Source organism: Cynocephalus volans, chromosome 11, assembly GCF_027409185.1.
Source record: "Cynocephalus volans isolate mCynVol1 chromosome 11, mCynVol1.pri, whole genome shotgun sequence".
NCBI classification, from domain to species: Eukaryota; Metazoa; Chordata; class Mammalia; order Dermoptera; family Cynocephalidae; genus Cynocephalus; species Cynocephalus volans.
In genome coordinates, this window is record NC_084470.1 from 128,879,050 (window position 1) to 128,903,482 (window position 24,433).

The following is a 24,433-nucleotide window of genomic DNA, read 5'->3' on the forward strand; positions in this document are numbered from 1 at the left end:
AATGAAATACTAGTGACCTAGATGATATTAGGGGCCTGAATTTGAACTCTGGTGTACACATCTATTTTCGGTATGCACTCAAATATCTTTCTTATAATCTGGTATGTATATATAAGAGAATGACTACGGGAACTGATAAAACTGGATTTTAGTTCTTTTCTTTGTTCTGTCATTACTACCTATACGACCGTGGGCAAGTTACTTAACTTCTATGGGCCTTGGTTTCTTCATCTGCAAAAAATGGGCTCACCATACCTGATTGTGGGATTTACCATGACTAAAATAAGAAAACAACGTACTTGTTTGATGTGTAGAATATAATACACCTCAGTCCCCTCTTCTCTCTCTCCTTCCCTTTGGTCTTTCCTTCTGTGTAGAATACTGTTATTTTGTTCACATGTGCATTTACGTATGTCTCAGTTTTTCTTTCTTTTCATCTGTTCATAGCCTTCAACCCACAGACTTAAAATGAGAAATAACTCTAATTGCTGACTATTCAGTAACAGAGTTTTGAGAGCTTTTTGAGGTCCTTTTGACCTTAAAGCCCTTAAACTATTGGGATTTACATGGATAATAACTATATTTAAATAAAAGTTATTTTCCATACATGTTTTTACCTAGAAATTTTATCTGAAAATTTCATTATTGCTAGGCGAACCATGGAACTTCTCACAAAGAACTGGAATCTCTCAAAAAAACTCAGGATTCCTGCAATAAGTCGTCTTCAAAAGATGCACAATGTTGACATTGCTCTTCAGGTTCTTAAATCACAAGGAATTCAATTACGTGATGAACATGGTAAACACTGAATAGACATAAAAATTATTCTCACTGAATATTGATATTCACCTGTATTATGCTAAGGAACTGTCTTTTCATTTGTAGGAAATACAATTCTATCTAAGGATATCGTGGATAGGCATAGAGAAAAAACTCTTGCATTGCTTTGGAAAATAGCATCTGCTTTTCAGGTATTGTATATTCAGTACATCTTGCACTTTTTATCAATTTCATTTACTGATTCATAGAAGCAATTTGTGGGGTGTATTTTGTCCCAGGAACTGTGATAATTGCTCTATATATATTTCAATTTAATCTTTGCCGTACCCCTACAAGGTAGGTGAGGAAGCTGAAGCTGAAGTGTACCTCATTGATAAGGAGTGGAGCTGAAATTAGAACCCAGGCTTCTGTGGCCTGGAATCCCATTTTCTTAACTGCTAAACATTCTGTCACTTCTATGTAGATTGTGTTTGCCTATTTTTAAAAACGTAGATTTTCATGATAAAATATACGTTTGGGGTACTTCGTTTTCTTAGACTTTTAATACTTCTGACTATATTTTTCAGTCTCTACAGTTTCTCTGAATAGAAGACAGTTACTCGAATTGCTGTGGGTTCAAAATATAAATGTATTTATTCTTGTGCATTTCAGGTGGATATTTCTCTGAATTTAGATCAATTAAAGGAAGAAATTGACTTTCTAAAACACACACAGAGTATAAAGAAAACAATGTCTGCACTATTGTGCCATTCTGATGCTGTCATTAATAAGAAAAAAGACAAAAGGAATGGTGGATCCTTTGAGCAACATAGTGAAAGCATAAACTTACTGATGGAGTGGGTAAATGCTGTTTGTGCCTTCTATAATAAAAAGGTAAATTTCATTGTTTTTGTTTTAACCCAGTATTTTTAAATAGATTTTAATGAAAGTTAATTTAATTTAATCTTTTTTTGCATTTCTTAAATAATTTAGTTTATAGGTGTAAGCAAACTTTTCCTCAAATGAGTGAGTGTATTGTCATATACCATATTTCATCTAATCTAAGATGTCACCAAATTGTACAATGCACAATAATTTTATTTATCACTAAGAAAGAAGTTGCCCTAGTCTTAATAGAAGATCCTTACGTAGAACTGGGACACAAAAGGATTTTATAACCTTATTATAAAGGTAAATGCAAATAAAACCACCAAGCAGAATAGGACAATGGAGAACCTTACCACTCGGTAGAGGAGGAAGAAAAAACAAAATTAAGTTGAATGTTCCTGTAATCATTTGTTAGATTGCTACTGTATTTCTGTATGAGATGTACTTTTAAGTGTAAATAGGTGAAAAAAACTGTTCTGGCACTTGGGTAAGGAATATAAAATAGGAACAGTGATACAGAGTACATGTAACTAAATGTGGTAAACTGTTACACCTTGAAGAGCTGTTAGGAGAAAAATTGTCAAATATATGGATAATCTTCTATGTTTTAGCTAAGTACTAGAGAGCCAAAGAAGATACAGTTGATTTCTGTTATTCTTGGATTCCATATTTGAAGTTTGCATACTACTAAAATTTACTTCTAATGCCATTGTCCATACTGGTGGCATTTTGTGGTCATTTGCTGATGTGAAAATGCCAAGGCACTTATTCTTAGACACTCTGCCTTCTTGTTTCAGCTCTCATACATAAACAAGTGTCCTTTTCCTGGCCTATTTTGTGCTGTGTTTTTTGCGCTTTTCTGCTTTTTGTTGGTGACTTTCCCATTTAAATGGCCCTCAAGTGTAATGCAGAAGTACTTGTCTAGATTCCTAAGAGAAGACTGTGAGGAGCCATATGCAGAAAGTGCGTGTGTTATGTAAGTTTCATTCAGGCATGAATTATAGCTCTGTTGGCTGTGAGTTTAATGTTATCAAATCAGAAGCACACATAAAACAAGGTCATATATTGGTTGATGACAATGTTGTAACCAGGGGCTCAAAGGAACATAACCCTGTAATTTCCCTTATGAGCAATGGTTCAGTATTTGCTAATTCAGTGTTCACAAACAATGGGAATTGACTATAATTGTAATTTCTTAAGACTGCCATGACAGATTACTACAAATGGGGTGGCTTAAAATAGAAACTTATTCTCTTACAGTTTTAGAGGCTAGAAGTCAGAAATCAAAGTGTTGGCCAGGCCATGCTCTCACTAAAGGTTCTAGGGTAGACTCTGTTCCAAGCCTTTCTTTTTAGTTCTGATGGTTGGCAGCAATCACTGGCATTCCTTGGCTTATAGATGCATTACTCCAGTCTCTCCCTCTGTCATCACATGGTGTTCTTCCTGTGAGTTTGTTTCTGTGTGTCCTGTTCTTATAAGGATCTCAGTCATATTGGATTAAGAACCTACCCTCTGCCAGTATTACCTCACCTTAATTAAATCTGTAATAACCCTATTTCCAAATACGGTCACATTCTGAGGTTCTGGGAAGGACGTGAAGTTTTGAGGGGCACCATTCAACCTAGGACAGTGATGTTATAATCAGATCCTACTTTTGGAATGGTTAGTATTTCATAATTGACAATTAGGCTATGAATAGGTTCTGTTAGCAACTGGTATGATATTCTTAGCTATTAAAAGGAAGTAAGGGACTACAAAACCATTGTATCTATATTACTATCTAACTACAGTTGATTATTTTTCTGGTATTTCTCATCAGGTAGAGAACTTTACAGTGTCCTTCTCAGATGGCCGTGTGTTATGTTACCTGATCCACCACTACCATCCGTGCTATGTGCCTTTTGATGCTATATGTCAGCGTACTACCCAAACCGTGGAATGCACACAAACTGGTTCAGTGGTGTTAAATTCATCATCCGAATCTGATGATAGTTCTCTAGATATGTCGCTTAAGGCATTAAATCATGGTTAGCCTTTTTTTGATAATTAACTTTTCCAATTCTTTGCCATGTCTGAGTTTTGGCTACTGCAGTCTAATTTCTGTCTTTTACTTGCATAATAGAAGATACTTCAGAACTGTACAAAGAGCTTCTAGAAAATGAAAAGAAAAATTTTCATTTGATTAAATCTGCAGTTAGAGACCTTGGTGGAATACCTGCTATGATTCATCATTCAGATATGTCAAATACAATTCCAAATGAAAAGGTAAGTAAATGAAGAGTTTCTTTTAATAATTCTTAATAAGATTTTCAGAAGATGATAATAAGTTGTGTTTCTTTGTTGATGTTCTGTCTTCATCTTTTATGTTTTATCTTAGGTGGTTATTACCTATTTGTCATTTCTTTGTGCAAGGCTCTTGGATCTTCGCAAGGAAATAAGAGCTGCTCGGCTTATACAGACAACATGGAGAAAATATAAACTAAAAATAGATCTAAAACTTCATCAGGTACTCCTAGAAAAGGAAAACAGCATAGTGTGAATTGTGCTTCATAGATGCCAGTTGATTGATTCTTGATGTGATTTTACATTTTACTGAAAATGATGTTATTGAGATAAATTTAATAATTGTGTGTATGTGTTTGGGGTTGGCCGAGTGTGGATATTTCTCCCTAATTTCTATTTCCTTTATTTGATATATCTTCCAGGCTCTAGGGAAGAGGAATAACTTATCTGCTTTGTGAATTTGTGAAGAATAAACTAGGGATGCTTGATTCAGCTCTTCCCTTCTTCCTACTGGAATCTAGCCTGCCTCCAGGGAGCAGGAGTTTTCCATTAATTTTTCATGCTGTGCTCTGTGAGGTTTGACCTCAACCAGTGCTGCTTGGGTCTGCACATCAAATGTCTGATTTTGTGGTTCAATTAGGATGCTCATTTATTTTTTTTTAATTTTTATTTTTTACAATTAAATCATCTTCTGGTATCATTTATTAGTTTTAAAAGTGGCATTTTGGTTTCTATTGTTCTATTTTTCAAAATGTTTAGAATCTGGATACAGGGATAAAGATGTTGTTAATTGTTTCCCTTTGTGACCCCAACAGTAAAAGATTTGCATTAACACAATTTTTTTCTTTAATTCTGAGAAAAATATCATTTTTTAAAATTTATTTATTGATATTATTTTTTTAGATTCTAAGATGTGGAACAGTTGGGGGGAAGAGATGAAGGGAAGGGGAAAGGAAATAGGGTTGGAAGACTAAAAAGGGGGGATGTGGTTGAGGTTTGTGGCACCCCTCTCATTCTAGCAGGGGGGACCGGAGGGGTTCTGGTGGCAGCTCGGTGGTTGTTGCTGGACTGGTTATAGTTGTTGGGATAGTGTGGCTGAAGCCCACAGCCCTTCCTGCTCCCAGGCTTGGGAGCCCAGGGAGCTACCTGTCCTTCTAGGTTTTGTAGTAGGTGTTCTTGGTGGTGTTAGACCTTTACTAGTTAATATCAGACTTTGTCTCTGATCTGTGGGTATTTTGTTTTTCCTTTCAGTTCTGTGTTGGATTATTCTCTATTCCTACCACTTAAACTCCGTACTGGAACTGATTTGTTGTCTTTTGCTTACTTCTAAAATGGGGGATCTTCATGTGGGGACCAGCACTTGATCCCTGTGGTTGAGCTAAGTTGCTGCTTTGCTGCTGATCCCTGGGGAAGCCTTTCTGTGTAGCTCAGTTTTTAATTGTTGACCTTGTATGTACTTATGGGTCTTGTAAGGTCCGGTACACCTGGGTTGTGTGGAAACTCTGGTCCGGGTCTGAGACTTTTCAGCAAACTGCACTGCTGCAGTTCTATATTCCTGACCAGTCTCCACTGAGTGGACCTAAACTGTTTGGGGACAGATCAGCTGACCATGCTGTGCCACAGTGTTCCCCTGGTGGCCCTTCTCCCCCACCACCGATGCTCCAAACATTTCCCATGGGGTGGGCCGTGCAGCAGTCTCTTGTGATGACTCACCAGCCTCTGAGTGGCTCCTTCTTTCACTTGTCTGTGGCTTCTCGCTGCTATGTGGGTCCACGGGAACTCTGTTCGTGGTCTTGCTAGCCTGGGGGCCACCAAGGCCCTCTTCTCCCCTGCCTCCTCCAAGCAACTTCATACGAAGGGCATAGCTGTGCCTTTTGCCATCTCTTGCTCCGTGAAGCCTTGAAGTGGCTGACGATTTAGAAATAGGCTCCATCTGGTATCGCTCCTCAATTTTGAATTACAAAGCATTTATGATAAAGTTCTTAGTGACTGAATAAACATCTAAATTTTGGTATTCTTAAACCGTATCAGACTTGGAAATAACACTAGTGGAAATAATTTGCTCTTGTCCACTCAAAGTTTTTGTACTAACTTTTGGAAAATGAGTAGGATCTTACACGCATAAATGGTCTTCTCTGCTACTACATATGCTTTGTGTCCCGTCCTCCTCAGGAGCTGCCTCCTTGCCCACAAATCACTTGCAGGTTAATAGTACTGTTGGAAGCTTCTAGGAGAATTATTTTAAGAAAGGTTTCAGGAAAAACTATCTCCTGGCCAGTTATTTGATTCATTCTTTTCATATGTCATTAAACGAGAGTTTTATAATTAGAAGAAACAGCTATCAATCAGAATATGAGGGTATTTCCAAAAGTTCTTGGAAAAATGTAATTAAAAAGATAATGAGAATCTTTCCATGAACTCTTTGAAGACCCTTTGTATGTATGTATTAGTATATATAGTGCTTTATTTTCTGCTCAAGAGAGCCTTGTAGTAATCAGATTTTAACTGTTGAATTTTGTTAGCTTTTTGCTGGTGAGGTTTCTTTTCTTGATTTATTTCTTTAGTGCAAATAGTGGAAATGTATCTGTTTTTGAAGGACTAAATTAAAAGAAGTTTCTGTACCTATGATTAAACTTCATTGGCCCAATCTGACCACTGTTTCTCTCCTTTCTCTTGGTGACAATACGTCTTTTATATAATTACACTAACATCCAATTATATCTTTTCATTTTCCATTTAGAACATTAAGCAGTGGGCTCCCTAAATATCCTAGTAGAAATATTACAAGCTAGTAGGCATATAAACATTATCTTAAGATAGCTGTTGTTTAGGTTTTATATTTTATTTTTATGCAGTTGTTATAATTTATATAAACTATCCATTAATAACAGAGAGGCTGAAGCTTTCATAGTGACAAAGAAACATTGGCAAGTAATCAGAATTACCTGATGAGTTATCCGAGAATTCCCTCACACATTCTAGCTCTCAGTTTTTCCTGTCAACAGATAGCCATAAACTAGGCATAATGCAAAGTAAATCCTACTATTTGGCCCATATGTGAGGCAAAATAAAAGAAGAATGACTAGCTAGGTCCACAGCGGTGTGGGATTAAGAATGATGATACACAGTCTGACTTAGAGAAGAGCCAGTGACTGCAGGCATAGAAATGTTAGCATCAGCTTATGTGAGTTTTCAAATAGTTGCTAATTTTTGTACTATACTTGCCTTCTTGAATTTATTTACTTTCTGTCTCTAGCTTCTCTAATGTCACATAAAGTTGTTGCATTTTGATTTGCTTGAGGTGGAGATGATCTAAAACCTGAGATGTGAATTTAAATTCACCTTAGCCTATTTTGTCCAGAATGCCCCTAGCCCCGATAACTTTTGGCCCAAATGCTATATACTTTTGAACTGCATTATTTTTTTTTTTAATGTGCTTATTTATTTGTTTATTGACTAATAGGGGTGTGTTTTTAACCTGCATCTCTATAGCCCTAAAGGCCATAGGTTTCCCAGGGACACTGACAATGATGTTAGAAGGCTTAATCTACTTGTGTGATACATACATAATTCCCCTAGACCAATTTTAGAATTGTCTAGTCTTTTCTCCTCAGAGGAGTGATCCAGTATGGCCCTTACCATTCCTTAGTATTTGTTTCAATATGTTGATTACTTTTTTCAAATGTTAGAATAATAATTTGATCCCTTCCATTGTTGTGTTCCCATATTGTGTAGCCTCCAGTCGCAGATACCATCCACTGATTGTTATTAATTATTAATTAATAATTAGAATCTATAGTTAATCTTTGTGTAGAGCCCACCCTTGCATGCTAGACTGTCCCAGGCATCAACATAAAAGGTTGTCGGACATGCTATAACTTGTTCCTTTCCACCAGAGGAAATACCTCATATTCTAGTTTCCAGTGCAGGTGAAGTAAAGTGATAAATCTAGTCTTGGACAGTATACCAAAGTGATTAAGGGCATGGACTCTGAAGCCACACTTTCTGGTTCTGATCCTGCCTATGCTGTCAGTAGACTAACAAGCCACTTGACCTGTCTACCTCAGTTTCCTCATGGTAATAAGAGTAGTATCTTCTCATTAATTTTTATGGTTGTTGTGAGGTTTAAGCATGTCTTTCATGAAATGTTTAGAATGGTGCCAGACATAAAATGTGTTATCACTCACAGGAGCATTATCAGAAATAACAGAAACAGAGAGATGGAGGGGGGCAGTGTTCTCTAGTGTTCCCAGGGCAGCTGGCTCCTTTTTGACAACTGATGGCATTGGGCATCTCAGATACCACTTCTCACACCCAAACTATACTCTGTTCTCTTAAGCCTCCATGGCATAATGCCACAACATATTCTGTGCTGAAGGAAGAGGTATTTTGTTTTTCTTCTTTTGTGTATTGCTTTGTTCAAATTGTAACAAAGCAATACTACATTGAAAGCGTTTTTTCCTCATCCAATCCACCCCTTTCCTAAAAGTGAAGCATGAATTCAGTGGACCCAAATAACAATACCATGTTACATATCAAATTGTCTTTATCTTGATTGGATTTATGATAGATGGAACATGTCTGTGATCTTTATCTTAGAATATTTTTTAGGAATCTGTGTTTCATCATGCAAATATATTTGCAAGCCCACCTATCAGCCATTTCCACATCCCCAGAAGTATCTATAATTTCAAAGATGAATACAAGTAGCCTTGGGCTGTTTTCAGGATCAATTTGATTAATGTTGAACAGCTAATTATCTTATAAAGAATAATTTAAGGTCTTAAGTGATTAAATGTTTAATTCACATTTGCTGATTTTCTTTTTTTTTTTTTTTTTTAAAGGAGAGAGACAAAGCTGCAAGGATTATTCAATCAGCTGTAATCAATTTTCTCACTAAACAACGATTGAAAAAAGAGGTTAATGCAGTGCTGTTCATTCAGAAATTTTGGCGAAGAGTTTTAGCACAGAGAAAATTATTAATGTTAAAAAAGGAAAAACTGGCAAAAGTTCAAAATAAATCGGCCTCAGTTATTCAGGTATAGTATCCTGAATTAATTTTTAAATTTAAAAAAATGTAATGACTTTTTTTTAGGAAAGAAGGCAAAATTTGATCAAGTTTTCAATGAAAATATTTTAGCATTCTTTCTCTAATATTTAATTTAACAAATAGTTAACACCTCCTTACTTCCTGCAGAACTCTTTGCTTATGTTTATTCAGCATAAACCTAAAACGTAAGGAACAAATGTTCTAATTCTATATCCCTTCTGTCTTAGTTGTTCTATGTTAGAGGTTTGCAGTCTTCCACTCTATGAGACGTGCTGGCATACCATACCATTCTTCTATGTATATCCATATACCCACCAAGTTTTCTTATTTATCTTTTTTGTGAGTTTTAGAAACTTATATTTTGGGACAAATGTACACATTTTTCTCTTTAGCCCACTTAGTTGGCACATAACAGTGCTTGTAATTAGTTTATAGAAAGCCATTGTCATTTTTTCTAGTAAAAAATATGTAACATATCTACTTTACATAATTGATTTGTTACTTACATCTATATAAATTAGTTTTTTATGTTAAATTTTATTTTAATAACATTAGAAAGTTGTGCTATTTAAATTTATCCTTTGGGCGGGTGGGGCAACATGGCAGATTAGAGGTGCCCAATGTGTGATCCTCCCACAGAAAGACCAGAGCAAGGACGCATCGGTGGCAGAGTGTGGGAGGGCAGCAGGGGCGTGAACATGAAAACCAAGCAGGGTAGGCATAGAGGAGAAAGAGGCATGAGGCCTCAGCCATTACCATAGTCTGACACCAGGATCAGCCAAGAAGAATTCTCCCTTGCAGCAGAAAGAATCTCCTGGGTCATGATCACCTCCGAGCAGTAACCTTCCTCCTGTTCCTGCCCTAGCCTGCCCCTTCCACCAGTGCAGTAGCCTGTGTCATTGTCTAGTTCCACAGCCATTCTCCCTACACAGGAGTTCATCCTGCGCAGCACACCCCATCACATAGACCATACTGCCCACGCAGTGCTGGTCATCTGCACAGCTCCTGCCTTCCAGCTGTCTGTGCTGCCCTGGCTACCCACGTTACCCCAACAGCCCAGCTATCTGTGTGGCCCTACCTACCCACCTGGCCCCAGCCTTCCCAGACACACAGGCAGCCCCACCCACCATGTGGACCCAGCTGCTCTGACCACCCATGCAGCTCCAGACATCTAGCTTCCCATGAAGTCCCGTCCATCATATGCACCCACACAGCCCCATCCACCTGTGTGGGCCTAGCTGCTTATATGGCTCCAGCCCACAAACATAGCTGCTGGCACCCCCCAGAACAACTGAGTCTACCCAGAACCAAAACTAAAACACCCTACCCATTGGATAATATATAACAAATCTACAGGAGGGAGGCTCTCTCCTCAAAAGCCACCCCAGAGTAATAGAAGAAACTGCTTCACGAGACATCAGTATAGGGATACTAGAAATATTAAATAATAAGAAAATATGACACTACTAAAGGAATACTATAATTCTCAACTACCAGACCCCAAAAAACAGGAAAAACTTGAAAGGTCTAAAAAGGAACTCCAAGTAATAATCTTAAAGAAACTATCAAGTAACACAGTCTGTCAGACTCAGATAACACAATGAAATAAGAAAAACGTCCAGGACATGAAGGAGGAAATTTACAAAGAGATAAATACCATGAAAAGAATGTAGCAGAACTCCTAGAGCTAAAAGACTCATTCAATGAAATAAAAACTACAATTGAGGGTGTAAGCAGCAGGCTAGAACAAGCAGAGGAAAGAATTTCTGATCTTGAAGACAGTCTTTTTGAAATAACCCAAGCAGATAAGAAACAGAAAAAAATTTTTTCAGGTATTGGGAGATAGAGCGGGGACTTCCAGATCCAAGAGGCTCAAAGATCCTCAAACAGATTCAATCCAAAAGGTCCTCTCTGAGATACATTGTAACCAAACTGTCAAGAGTCAAAGCCATAGAGAGAATCCTAAACACAGCAAGGATGAAAGCATCAAGTCACCTATAAGGGAATCCCCATCAGACTAGTAGCAAATTTCTCAGCAGAAACCCTACAGGCCAGAAGAGAATGGGCTGATATATTAAAAATACTAAAAGAAAAAAACTTCCAGCCAAGAATGCTGTACCCAGCAAGGCTGTCCTTCAGAAATGAAAGGGAAATAGTGTATTTCCCAGACAGACAAAAGCTACAGGAGTTCACCACCACTCAACCAGCTCTACAAGAAACCCTTAAGGGAGTCCTGCACCTGGAACCCAAAAAATGACAATCACCACCATGAATACACAAGAAAGAACAAATACCACTGGTAGAACAGATATGCAAACGAGAAAGAGAAAAACTATACCATATGATCTCAAAACAAAACAAAACAAAACAAGGAACACTAAAGACAATAAAAGGGAAAGAAAGGAACAAGATATTTTAAATCAACCACACGAAAAGCAGTTAAATGCCAGGAATAAGGCAGTATCTTTCAATAACAATCTTAAATGTAAATGGTTTAAATTCCCTATTCAAAAGACACAAACTGACTGATTGGAGTAAAAGACTGCATACCCAACTATGTGCTGTCTACAAGAGACTTGCCTGACCTGTAAAGATACACAGACCAATAGTGAAGAGATAGAAAAAGATACACTATGCAAATGCAAACCAAAAAGGAGCAGAGTAGCTATTCTTATATTGGATAAAATAGACTTTAAACCAAAAATCATAAAAAGAGACAAATGATATAATGATAAAGAGATCTATACAGCAAGAAGACATAACAGTCAGAAATATATATGCACCTAACACCAGAGCACCCAGATATATAAAGCAAACACTGTTAGACCTATAGAAAGAGATAGACCCCAATACAATAATAATTGGGGACCTGAACACATCTCTATCAACTTTGGACCAATTATCTAGGCAGCAAATCAACAGAGAAATAGTATTTAAGCTACACTTTGGACCAATTGGATTTGGCAGACGTCTACAGTACATTTCATCCAACAACTACAGAATATACATTCTCATCAGCACATAGAACATTCTCCAGGATAGACCACCTGTTAGGTCACAAATCAAGTCTCAACAAATTTTTTAAAATTGAAATCATTTCAAGTATCTTTTGAGACCGCAAGTGATTAAAACTAGAAATCAATAACAAACAAAATTCTGGAAACAGTACAAGCACATGGAAGTTAAACAACATGCTCCTGAATGACCTAAATTTAATCTGTTTTATACATTTGAAAGTTTTGTATCTGGCTACAGTTATTGATAGATGAGGAGTTCTGACTTAATAAATTATCATTTTTTGAGCCTTTTTTAAAAAATGTGAAATATTACATATAGAAAATAGTATAAAAGGAAAACGTAGAGCCTAGCAAATTTTCACAAATTGAATATTCAAGTAACTAACACCTAGGCCACCACCTTTCTCAGAAGCCATTTCTTAATTAACTTTCCCACCCCAGCCCAAGGTAATGTTTATGCCAATTCATGCTAATCATGCCTTTTTCCTATGCATCATCTTTAAACACTATAATTTAGTTTTGCCTGTTTTTTGAATTTTATATAAGATCAGTTTAAACTGTATAAATTCTTTCATGTAATATTATTACATTTGGGATACTTATTGTATCAGTGTTGTTGAGTGTATCTGTTGAGTTTTCATTGTTTAGTATTTCACAATTTACTACTTCTGTTGCTTATCAGCATTTGGCTTTTCAGTTTTGAGTTATTAAAGCTGCTACAAATGTGTCTTTTGCTATAAATTGTATTCATTCTGTTCAGTTTGTACTCAGGAGTACAAATTGTTCTCAGGGTATATATATTTCAGTGTTAATAGACACTGCCAAAGAGTTTTTCAAAGTACAGGTTTAAAACCCATCAGCTTTTTATAACAGTTCATGTAACTCCACTCCTATGTAAACATTTGGAAATTGTCTTTTTAGTTCTAGCCATTGTGTTGGTTGTGCAGTAGTACTCAGAGTAGTTATAATTTGCATTCTCTTGATTAATGATATTGAGCACATTTTCATTTTGGAAATGTTCTTTTATGAAGTGTTATTTCACGTATCTTTTTGCTGCTTTTTTTTTTTTTTCTTGGCTGCTGGCTGGTTCAGAGATCCAAATCCTTGACCTTGGTGTTGTCAGCACCACTCTAACCAACTGAGCTAACTGCCCAGCCTCAAGAATCTTGTATTAATTTTTCAATTTGATTGTTTGCCTTTTTGTGGATTCATAAGAGATCTTCATATACTGTATTCTGGTTATTAGACCTTTGTTGGATATGTGTATTATAAACATCTTCTCCCCGATTCTGATTTACTGTTTTTTGTCTTACTCATGGATGGTCTTAATTTTCTTTTGTAGTTAGTGTTTTTTTTGTGTACCTTGGAGTGTTTCCTTATCCTAAGGCCTTGCAGATATTCTTATATATTATGTTCTATAAGCTTTAATGTTTTGTCTTTCAGGTTTAGATCTCGCCTGAAATTAAATTTTGCATATGATTTGTTTTAGAGACCATTTTCATTTTTTTATATATGTTTATCCAGTTGTTTCATTGTGGTTTACTGAAACAACCATCCCTGTCTTGTGACAATGCTACCTTTAGTACATTAAGTACAAGGGTACCTCAGAAAGTTCGTGGAAAAATAGAATTGAAAGATAGTACGAATTTTTCCATGGAGTATTTGAATGACCTTCATATTCTTACATGTGTCGTTCTGTTTCAAGTATTTTTAAAATTCCATTGGTCCTTTTTCTGTCTTTCAGACTTGCAACATAGCTTTACATGAAATCTCTGCATCTAGTAGATAAGAACTCTTTTGTCATCAGTGGTTTGGAAACAATTTCTCCCAACCTGTACCTTGTCTTTTTGTGCTCTTAACAGGGTTTTTACGTAGATAAGTATTTTATTTTGATGAATTCCAATGATCATTTTTTTCTTCTTTTATGGATTGTGCTTTTAGTGTCATATGTAAGTACTATACAAGTTTTATAATTTACCATTTTAAATTTAGATCTATGGTGTATTTTGTGTTAATTTTTTGTCTAAGGTATAAGGGTTACGTTAAGGTTCACTTTTACTTTTTTTACATGTGGATGTCCGATTGTTCCGATATTTTTTGTTGAAAAACTGTCTATCCACTGAAATGTCTTTGAAGCTTTGTCATAAATCACTTGGCTATATTCGAGTGGATCTTCTGAACTCTATTCTGTTCCATTATTTGTCTGTATCTTCACCAATACCACAGCACCTTGATTACTGTAGCTTTATAGTAAACCTTAAAATTGGGTATTGTAATTCCTCCAACTTCATCCTTTTTCAAAATGAGTTGGGCTATTCTAATTTCTTTATCTTTCCATTAGTTTTAGGTTCTGCTTTTCTGTATCTTCAAAAAATCCTGCCAAATTTTTATCAGAATTGTGTTACATCTATACATATTTGGAGGGTAATTGACATCTTTATACTACGTTTAGTGTTCCATTTATTTAGATCTTTGATTTTTCTATAAGCTTTTTGTTAGATTTATACCTTTTTCGTATATTTTGGAGCCATTGTAAATGGTATTGCTTTTTAATTTCAGTTCCTATTTGTTCATTACTTTTTATAGATAGATTCATTTTTATGTGTTAACCCTGTGTCTTATAGCATTGCTGATAAGCTCACTTACTTCTGGGAAGTTTTTATGTTTTTGTTTTTTGTTTTAGATTCCTTAAGATTTTCTAACACAGAGAGTCGTGTCATCTGCCTTTCTTCCTTTCCAGTCTATATATTGTTTTATTTCTTTCTCCTTTTCCCCCTTATTTCTCTGAATAAGAATTCCAGTATGATGCTGAATAGGAGTGGTGAAGTTTGACATTTTTGCCTTGTTCTCAATCTAACATTGACATTAAGTATGATATAAACTGTAGATTTTTGTGTAGATGCCTTTTATCAGGTTGAAGAAGTTCCTTTCTATTTCTCACTTTACTAAGAGTTCTATCATGTATGGATTTGAGTTTCATCAAATACTTTTTCTACATAAATGGATATGCCCCTATGGTTTTTCTTCCCTACACTGTTAACATTTATTGATTTTCAAATTTTGAAGTAAACTTGCACTCCTAGGATAAAATTCACAGGTTTTTTTTTTTTAGAATAATATGTTTATTTTAATTTTATTTTTTTAATGAAACGTATTGATTATACATATTTATGGGATACAGACTTATATTTCAATACATGTATACAATGTGTGATGATCAAATCAGGGTAGTTAGTAAATTCATCATTGCAAAACTTAATCATTTCTTCGTGATATGAACATTTGATCTCTCTTTTAGCCATTTGATAACATGCAATTAATTATTGTTTATTACAGATGTCCATCTTGACTGTACACCACTAGAATTTATTTTTCCTATCTAGCTGTAATTTGTGTCCATTAATCAACCTTTCATTTCCCCCCTCCAATTCACATTTGTGATGTGTTTTTCATTTCGTATATTCCTCCATTTGCTAATATTTGGTTGAAGAGTTTTGCATCTATGTTTATGAGGTGTATTGATCTATTTTCTTGTTCTCTCTTGTCTGGTTTTGGCATCAGGGTAATGTTGGCTTCAGTAAGTGGGTTATATATTCTGGAAGAACTTGTATAGGATTGGCATTATTTCTTCTTTAAAGATTTGGTAGAGCTCACCAGTGATACCATCTTGGAGCAGACATTTCCTTATATGATGATTTTTAACTACAAATTATACCTTTTAACATTAGTATATGATTAATCTTTGATGAGCTTTGGTAGTTTGTAGTTTTATAATTGGCCCATTTCATGTAAGTCGTATTGAATATATGTGTATATAGTTGTTCATAGTAAGTCTTTATTATCCTTTTAATGTCCAAGGAGTCTGTAGTGCTATTCCCTTTTTCATTCCTGATACTGTAATTAGTATTTTCTCTCTTCTCTTTGTCAGTCTTTCCAGAGGTTTATTAATTTTCTTGATCTTTTCATTGAAGAAGTATTTGGTTTCATTAATTTCTGCTCTTTATCATTTAATTTTTTCTGCTTGTTTAGATTTATTTTGTTCTTTTTATAGCTTCTTTCAGTGGAATCTTAGGTTAACTGATTCGAGTCCTTTCTCTTTTAATATAATCCATTAATGGCTTATATTCCTTCTAAGTACAGCTTTAGCTACATCCCACAAACTTTGATATGGTATAGTTTCATTTTTATTCAATTCAGAATATACTTTGGTTTCTAATGAGGCTTCTATGACTCAGACAATATTTAAGAATTTGTTATTGACTTTCCAAGTATTGGAGATCATGCTATTATTTTTTTGTTATTGATTTTTGGTTCAATTTCATCATGATCAGAGAACATGATTTCAATGATTTTACATTTGGTAAGGTTTTTTTATGACCCAGGATATGATCCATTTTATTCAGGGATTGGCAAATCTGTGGGCCAAATTTGGCCTACCATGTAGTTTTGTAAATGCAGTTTTTTACAACACAGCCACTTATTTATGTATCATTTAAGGGGTGCTTTTGCACTGTATAGCAAAATTGAGTTGTTGCAACAGAATTGGCCCACAAAGCTGAAGACATTTGTATCTGGCCTTTTACAGAAAAACTTTACTGACCCCTGATCTCTGTGAATGTTCTATGTGTACTTAAAAAGAACGTGTATTCTGCTGTTGTTGGGTGGAGTTTTCTGTAAATGTCAGATAGATACATTTGGTTGATGGTGTTCAATACTTTGATATCTTTACTGATTTTCTTTCTTTTTATCCTAATACTGAGAGATATTTAAGTCTCCAGTTATAATTGTGGATTTGTCTTTCTCCTTTCTATTCTTCCAGTTTTTGCTTCATGTATTTTAAAGCTCTGTTGTTAGATGCATACACATTTGGAATTGTTATTTCTTCTTCGTGAGTTGACCCTTTCATCATTATGCAATGTCCCTCTTTATCTCCGGTAATTTTTTTTGCTCTGCAGTCTACCTTGCTTGCTGTTAAAATGATCACTCCAGCTTTCCCTTCACTATCATTTACAGGGTATATTTTTTTTCTTTTACTTTTTACTTATCTATAACATTTTATATGAAGTGAATTTTTAAATAGACAGCATATAGTTTTTGTTTTGAAAATCTTTTAATTGGTGGTTTAGACCATTTATATTTTAAGTATTAATTTCTTTATTTTTATTTATCTATTCTTTTGGGTGGCTGACGGGTACAGGGATCTGAACCCTTGACCTTGGCGTCATCAACACCATGCTCTAACCAACTGAGCTAACCAGCCAGCCTTATTTTATTAATACAGTAGTTCTCCCTAATCTGCAGGGATGCATTTGAAGATCCCCAGTGGATGCCTGAAACCACGGATGGTACTGAACCTCATATAAACTATGTTTTTTCCTATACATACATACCTATGATAAAGTTTAATTTATAAATTAGGCATAGTAAGAGATTAACAACAATAACTAATAATAATATAGAACAATTATACCAATATTCCAGCATCACTACTCTTGTACTTTGGGGCCGTTATCAAGTAAAATAAGGATTACTTGAACACAAACATTGCAATACTGTGACAGTCGATCTGCTACTAAGTGATTAGCAGCCAGGTAGTATATACAGCTTGGATACGTTGGACAAAGGGATGATTCACATCCCGGGTGGGACAGAGCAGGACACCATGACTTTTCATTACATTACTCAGAACAGCTCACAATTTAAAAGTTATGAATTGTTGATTTCTGGAATTTGCTGTTTAATGTTTTGGACCATAGTTGACTACAGGTAACTGAAACCACTGAAAGCAAAACCATGGATAAGGGGGTACTGTTTGGTTTTAGGTCTATCGTTTTGTTTTCTGAATGTTCTCTCTCCTTCATTCTTCTCTTTCTTTTTTCCTGTCTTTTCAATTATTTGAACACTGTTCAGTATTCCATTTTAGTTGACTTTCTTTTTGACTTGAAAGTTCATTTTTTTCTATTGATTATTTTTATTTTTTCCTTTTTGGTGGCTCGCCAGTAAGGGTATTCAAACCCTTTACCTTGGTGTTATAATACTGCTCTCTAACCAACTAAGCTAATGGCCAGCCTTAGTTTACTTTCTTTTTGACTGTATCCATTTATGTAGGCTTTCTAGTGGTTGCCTTAGGGGTTACAGTGTACATAACTTTTTATTCACTTAGAATCAATATTTTACCACTTTAAATGGAATGTAGAAAACATCACTATCTAGGTCCCGATAACTCCCCCTACCACTTTTATGTTGTAGCTATCTTATGTATTACATCTACATACATTACAAATCACATTATGCAATGTTATAATTTTTTGCTTTCAGCCATAATATTTTAAAGAGCACATGAGCAGAATATTCTCTTATATTCGTACAGATATTTGTTATTTCTTTTGCTCGGCTTTCATTCCTGATGTTCCAAGTTTACTTAGTTTTTCTTCATCTAAGAATGTGTTTATTTCACATTTATTCTTGAAAGATATTTTTTATGGTTTTTGATGAAATCATGTCATTCAAATCGTAGTTTTTCTACAGGTAATTTGACTTTTCTCTGTGGCTACTTTTTAAGAGGTGTGTGTGTGTGTGTGTGTGTGTGATTTAGTTTTCAGCAGCTTGATTATGTTGTGTCTGGCCATTGATTTCTTTGAGATTATCTTGTTCCAGGTTTACTGAATTTTTTGAATATATAATTTTATAACAACATTTGGGAAAATTTGAGCCATTATTTTTTCAAAAATATTTTTGCACTGCACTGTTTTTCCTCTCCTAGAATTTTGATGACAGAACTCTTAATAGCATTTGAGTTTGCCCCATAGGTCTCTGAAGCTCTGTTCTTTTTATTTTTGTAGTCCTTTTTTTAAATGAATTATGAACCAATATCAATACATTAGTTTACATTAGGCTGGTTCACTCTTTGTGTTGTATAGTTTTGTGGATTTGACAACTATGTAATGATATGTCCACCATTACGTTATCATTCAGAATAGCTTCAGTCCCCTGAAAATCCTATGTGCTCCACCTGTTTATCCCTCCGCCCTCCTCCCATCCCTTGGCATATTTAGAAGAAATGATTATTGAAGTGTAAAGTAAAGTGTCCACAGTGACCTTTCAATTTCGTAGTTTGAAGATTTTACAAATATCTGGGGGTGGAGTGGGGGTGAATATAATGGTGTCTGAGACCCTGAATACTATTTCTGCTTTGCCTTATTTCTTTTAAGGCAGCATAATAATACCTTACATTTATATGGATTTTGAAGTCATTTTGAGCAAATGTGCTTGACTGTAGTTGCATAAATATTTTAATTACTTATGCCTCTCTTCCTAGTAAGAGAAATAATGTGCTGCACACATCATTTTTTGTCAGGCTGAAGGGTAAGAACAAAATCTCAGGTGACACTTAGTAGAGAAAGAAACAAATAAACTTATAGGAAAAGGGTCAGCAGGATGTACATTTTCTCCCTAACTCTCCTCTGATGGATAGGTGTGTTGGGCCAAGCATAACTGCATGGAGAATGCTAAAAGAGTGAGGTACCCAGCCTCTATACTGTTCTACTTATGTGTAAGAAAAATTAAGATGTAATACGGAACCACTCCTCTCCCCTTTTTCCCCCAGTCTTAACAACGTTTGGAGAGTTTTGGATAAAGGAATGGTCTTACTGCTGGAACACCCACAGCTTGATTACCTGTAACCTGTGGTCTGGTCTTTTACAAAGCAGTAACTGGGGTTAGCTTGAGACTTTGTAGCCCTTTTTGTTAAGCCTAGCATATTGTTAGGTTAACTAAGGGGTCAAGAGACAAAAGATTTGTCACTTAAGTCTTTTCAGAATTCTACTTTTTAACCATGTGCCTATAATTTCTAAATTTGAGAAAAGGAAGGAATTGTATTCTTATTAAAGAAAATAGTGATTATGAAAGTGATCTTGCTCATTTATTTCTCAAATTTTGGTATTTATATTATCAGGCCTGTAATATAGTATAGGATCCCTCACATAAACATTTTCTAGTCGTTATAAGATAACTTAGCAATCCTGAAATAAAGGGAACACATAAGATCCAGAAATAAATTCATACGAAATTACTGAGAATCAATGGATAGCAAAAGAATATTACTATTGTTTATTATGACTCTTTTGCTTCTAACATAACATAAACTTGCTTTTATTTCTTATGACTCTAGAATACAAATGCAGCATAAATGCAATTAGGATTGAGGCTGATTTCTGAATTGGCTACAGCTGTATTAATGTAAAAACTAAACTATAAATGAGACGTATCTAGCAAAAATATGTTTGCTTTCTAATTTTTTAAAATATTAATTGCACATGTTTGTGGGGTACAGTGTGTATATACTGTACATTGATTCACTTAGGGTAGATAGCATAGCTTTATACCGATAACCCATTACTTCCTGGTTTTCTAATTTATTTTTTATTTTTCAGCAGAATGTTGGAAAAATTAGTATTTTCAAAAATGTTAGGTATAGAAAACTATGTCTATTTTACTTTGTATCCTTTCTTACCTTTTTTTCAGGGGTATTGGAGAAGATATTCCACTAGAAAAAGATTTCTGGAATTAAAATATTATACAATCATCTTGCAATCTAGGATAAGAATGATAATTGCTGTTACATCTTATAAACGATATCTTTGGGCTACAGTTACAATTCAGAGGCATTGGCTTGCTTGTTTAAGAAGAAAACGAGATCAAAAAAGATATGAAATGCTAAAATCATCATGCCTTATAATCCAGTCTATGTTCAGAAGATGGAAGCTACGTAAAATGCAATTACAAATAAAAGCTGTGATAATATTGCAAAGAGCTTTTAGAGAATGGCATTTTAGGAAACGAGCTAAAGAAAAATCTGCTATTATTATACAATCATGGTATAGGATGCACAAAGAATTACAGAAATATATTTATATTAGATCTTGTGTTGTTATCATTCAGAGAAGATTTCGGTGCTTTCAAGCCCAAAAATTATATAAAAGAAAGAAAGAGTCTATACTGATTATCCAGAAGTACTACAAAGCATATCTGAAAGGAAAGATTGAGCGCACCAACTATTTGCAGAAACGAGCTGCAGCCATTCTACTACAGGCTGCTTTCAGGAGAATGAAAGCTCATAATTTACACAAACAAATTAGAGCTGCTTGTGTTATTCAGTCATATTGGAGAATGAGACAAGACAGATTTCAATTTTTAAACTTTAAGAAGATGGTTATCAAGTTGCAAGCACACATAAGAAGATACCAACAATTACAGAAGTATAAGAAGATGAAGAAAGCGGCCCTCATAATTCAGACTCATTTCCAAGCTTACGTGTCAGCCAGGAAAGTTCTAGTGTCTTATCAGAAAACACGCTCTGCTGTCATTGTTCTACAATCTGCATATAGAGGGATGCAAGCCAGGAAAACATTTATTCACATCCTTGCATCTATTATAAAGATTCAATCGAATTATCGTGCTTATGTGTTCAAAAAGAAATTTCTGAGCCTAAAAAATGCAACAATAAAATTGCAGTCAGTTGTCAAGATGAAACAAACACGTAAACAATATTTACATTTAAAAGCAGCTGCACTGCTTATCCAGAAATGGTACCGTTCCAAAAAGATGGCTGCACAAAAGAGAGAAGAATATATGCAGATGCGGGAATCTTGTATTAAACTGCAAGCTTTTGTTAGAGGATACCTGACCCGAAAGAAGATGAGGTTGCAAAGAAAAGCTGCTATTTTACTACAATCGTATTACAGAATGAGAAGGATACGGCAGTACTACCTGAAAATTTATAAAGCAATTGTTGTCATTCAGAATTACTATCATGCATACAAAGCACAAGTCAGGCAGAGGAGGAACTTCTTGCAAATCAAAAGAGCAGCCACTTGCTTACAAGCAGCTTATAGAGGTTATAAAGTACGCCAGCTCATCAAACAACAATCTATAGCTGCTCGTAAAATTCAAACTGCTTTTCGAGGCTATAGTAAAAAAGTGAAATATCAATCTATGCTTCAGTCTACTATGAAGATTCAGAGATGGTATAGGGCACACAAGACTGTTTGTGACGTAAGAATACACTTTTTAAAGACAAGGGCAGCTGTGATTTCTCTCCAGTCTGCTTATCGTGGCAGGAAAGTTCGCAAGCAGATCAGAAGGGAACATCAAGCCGCAATGAAGATTCAGTCTGTTTTTAGAATGGCCAAGGCCCGGAAACAGTTTAGGTTATTAAAAACAGCAGCAGTAGTCATCCAGCAACATCTGAGAGCATGGGCTTCAGGAAAGAAACAACGTATGGAGTATATTGAACTCCGTCATGCAGTACTGATGCTTCAATCTACATGGAAGGCAAAAACACTGAGAAGACAGATTCAAAGGCAGCACAAATGTGCTATCATCATACAGTCATACTATAGAATGCATGTGCAACAAAAGAAGTGGAAAATCATGAAAAAAGCTGCTCTTCTGGTTCAAATGTATTATAGAGCTTACAGTATTGGAAGGGAACAGCATCACTTATATTTGAAAACAAAAGCAGCTGTAGTAATTTTACAGTCAGCCTACCGTGGTATGAAAGTGAGAAAAAGAATAAAGGATTGCAACAAAGCAGCAGTTACTATACAGTCTAAATATAGAGCTTACAAAACCAAAAAGAAATATACAACTTATAGAGCTTCAGCTGTTATAATTCAGAGATGGTATCGAGACATTAAAATTGCAAATCATCAACATAAGGAATATCTTAATTTAAAGAAGACAGCAATTAAAATCCAAGCTGTTTATAGAGGTAGTAGAGTAAGAAGGCATATTCAACACATGCACAAGGCAGCCACTTTAATTAAAGCTATGTTTAAAATGCATCAGTCAAAAGTAAGATACCATATGATGAGAAAAGCAGCTGTTATAATTCAAGTACAATATCGAGCATATTACCAAGGTAAAATTCAACATGAAAATTACCTGACAATTTTGAAAGCAGTTAATGTTATTCAGGCAGGTTTTAGAGGAGTAAGAGTTAGACAGACTCTAAGAAAGATGCAGATTGCAGCAACACTCATTCAGTCATGCTATAGAAGATACAGACAGCAAACATATTTTAATAAGCTAAAGAAGGTAACAAAAATAGTACAGCAAAGGTACCGGGCAGTGAAAGAAAGAAACATGCAATTTCACAGGTATAACAAATTGAGGCATTCAGTAATTTACATTCAGGCTGTTTTTAGAGGGATGAAAGCTAGAAAACATTTAAAGGTTATGCATTTAGCCGCAACCCTTATTCAGCGAAGATTTAGAACTCTAGTGATTAGGCGAAGATTTCTGTCTCTCAAGAATACTGTTGTTTGGATTCAAAGAAAACATCGTGCAAATCTCTGTGCAAAGCATCACTTACAACAATTCCTTCAGTTACAAAAGGCAGTTATTAAAATCCAGTCATCTTACAGAAGATGGATGGTAAGGAAAAAAATGCAGGAAATGCACAGGGCTGCTACTTTCATTCAGACTACTTTCAGAATGCACAGAGCACACGTGAGATACCAGGCTTTGAAAAAGGCGTCGGTTGTTATCCAACAGCGATACCAAGTAAATAGAGCTGCAAAACTGCAGAGGCAGAATTACCTCAGACAAAGACATTCTGCCGTGATCCTTCAGGCTGCATTTAGGGGTATGAAAACTAGAAGACAATTGAAGAGTATGCATTCTTCTGCAACCCTTATTCAGAGTAGGTTTAGATCTTTAGTGATGAGGAAAAGATTCATTTCCCTCAAAAAAGCTGCTATTTTTGTTCAGAGGAAGTATCGAGCCACCATTTGTGCCAAGCATAAATTGTACCAATTCCTGCAGTTAAGAAAGGCAGCCATTACAATACAGTCATCTTACCGAAGACTGATAGTAAAGAAGAAATTACAGGAAATGCACAGGGCTGCAGTTCTCATTCAGGCCACTTTCAAAATGCACAGAACATGTGTTACGTATCAGACTTGGAAACATGCCTCAGTTGTAATTCAGCAACATTATCGAACATACAGGGCTGCAAAATTGCGAAGAGAAAATTCTATCAGACAATGGCACTCTGCTGTGATCATTCAGGCTGCTTATAAAGGAATGAAAGCAAGACAGCTTTTGAGGGAAAAACACAGAGCTGCTATCCTAATACAAAGTACATATAGAATGTATAGACAGTATTATTTCTACCAGAAACTTCGGTGTGCTACAAAAGTAATACAAGAAAGATACAGAGTAAATAAAAAGAAACAGGAAGCTCTTCAACACAATGTGCTTAAGAAAGCAGCAACTTTTACTCAGGTAAGTTTTCAGGACATGAACATAAGGAAACAGATTGAGACAGCATCAGCTGCCTTTATTGTTCAAAAGCATTTTAAACATTTTAAAATAAGGCGTTATCTCCATCGTAGAGTAACAGTATTTTCTGTCCAGAGAAGATACAGAGTAC

At 35.3% G+C, this 24,433-nt stretch overlaps 1 protein-coding gene across 1 annotated transcript in view; it reads left to right on the top strand.

Moving 5' to 3' along the window:
* Positions 1-24,433, top strand: part of ASPM (assembly factor for spindle microtubules) — a 67,458-nt gene that overhangs the window by 22,044 nt on the left and 20,981 nt on the right. The window contains 8 exon segments of the mRNA XM_063114949.1: positions 653-798; positions 886-971; positions 1,432-1,653; positions 3,467-3,674; positions 3,770-3,912; positions 4,025-4,153; positions 8,775-8,969; positions 20,521-24,433. Coding sequence (XP_062971019.1) covers positions 653-798; positions 886-971; positions 1,432-1,653; positions 3,467-3,674; positions 3,770-3,912; positions 4,025-4,153; positions 8,775-8,969; positions 20,521-24,433 — 5,042 coding nt within the window.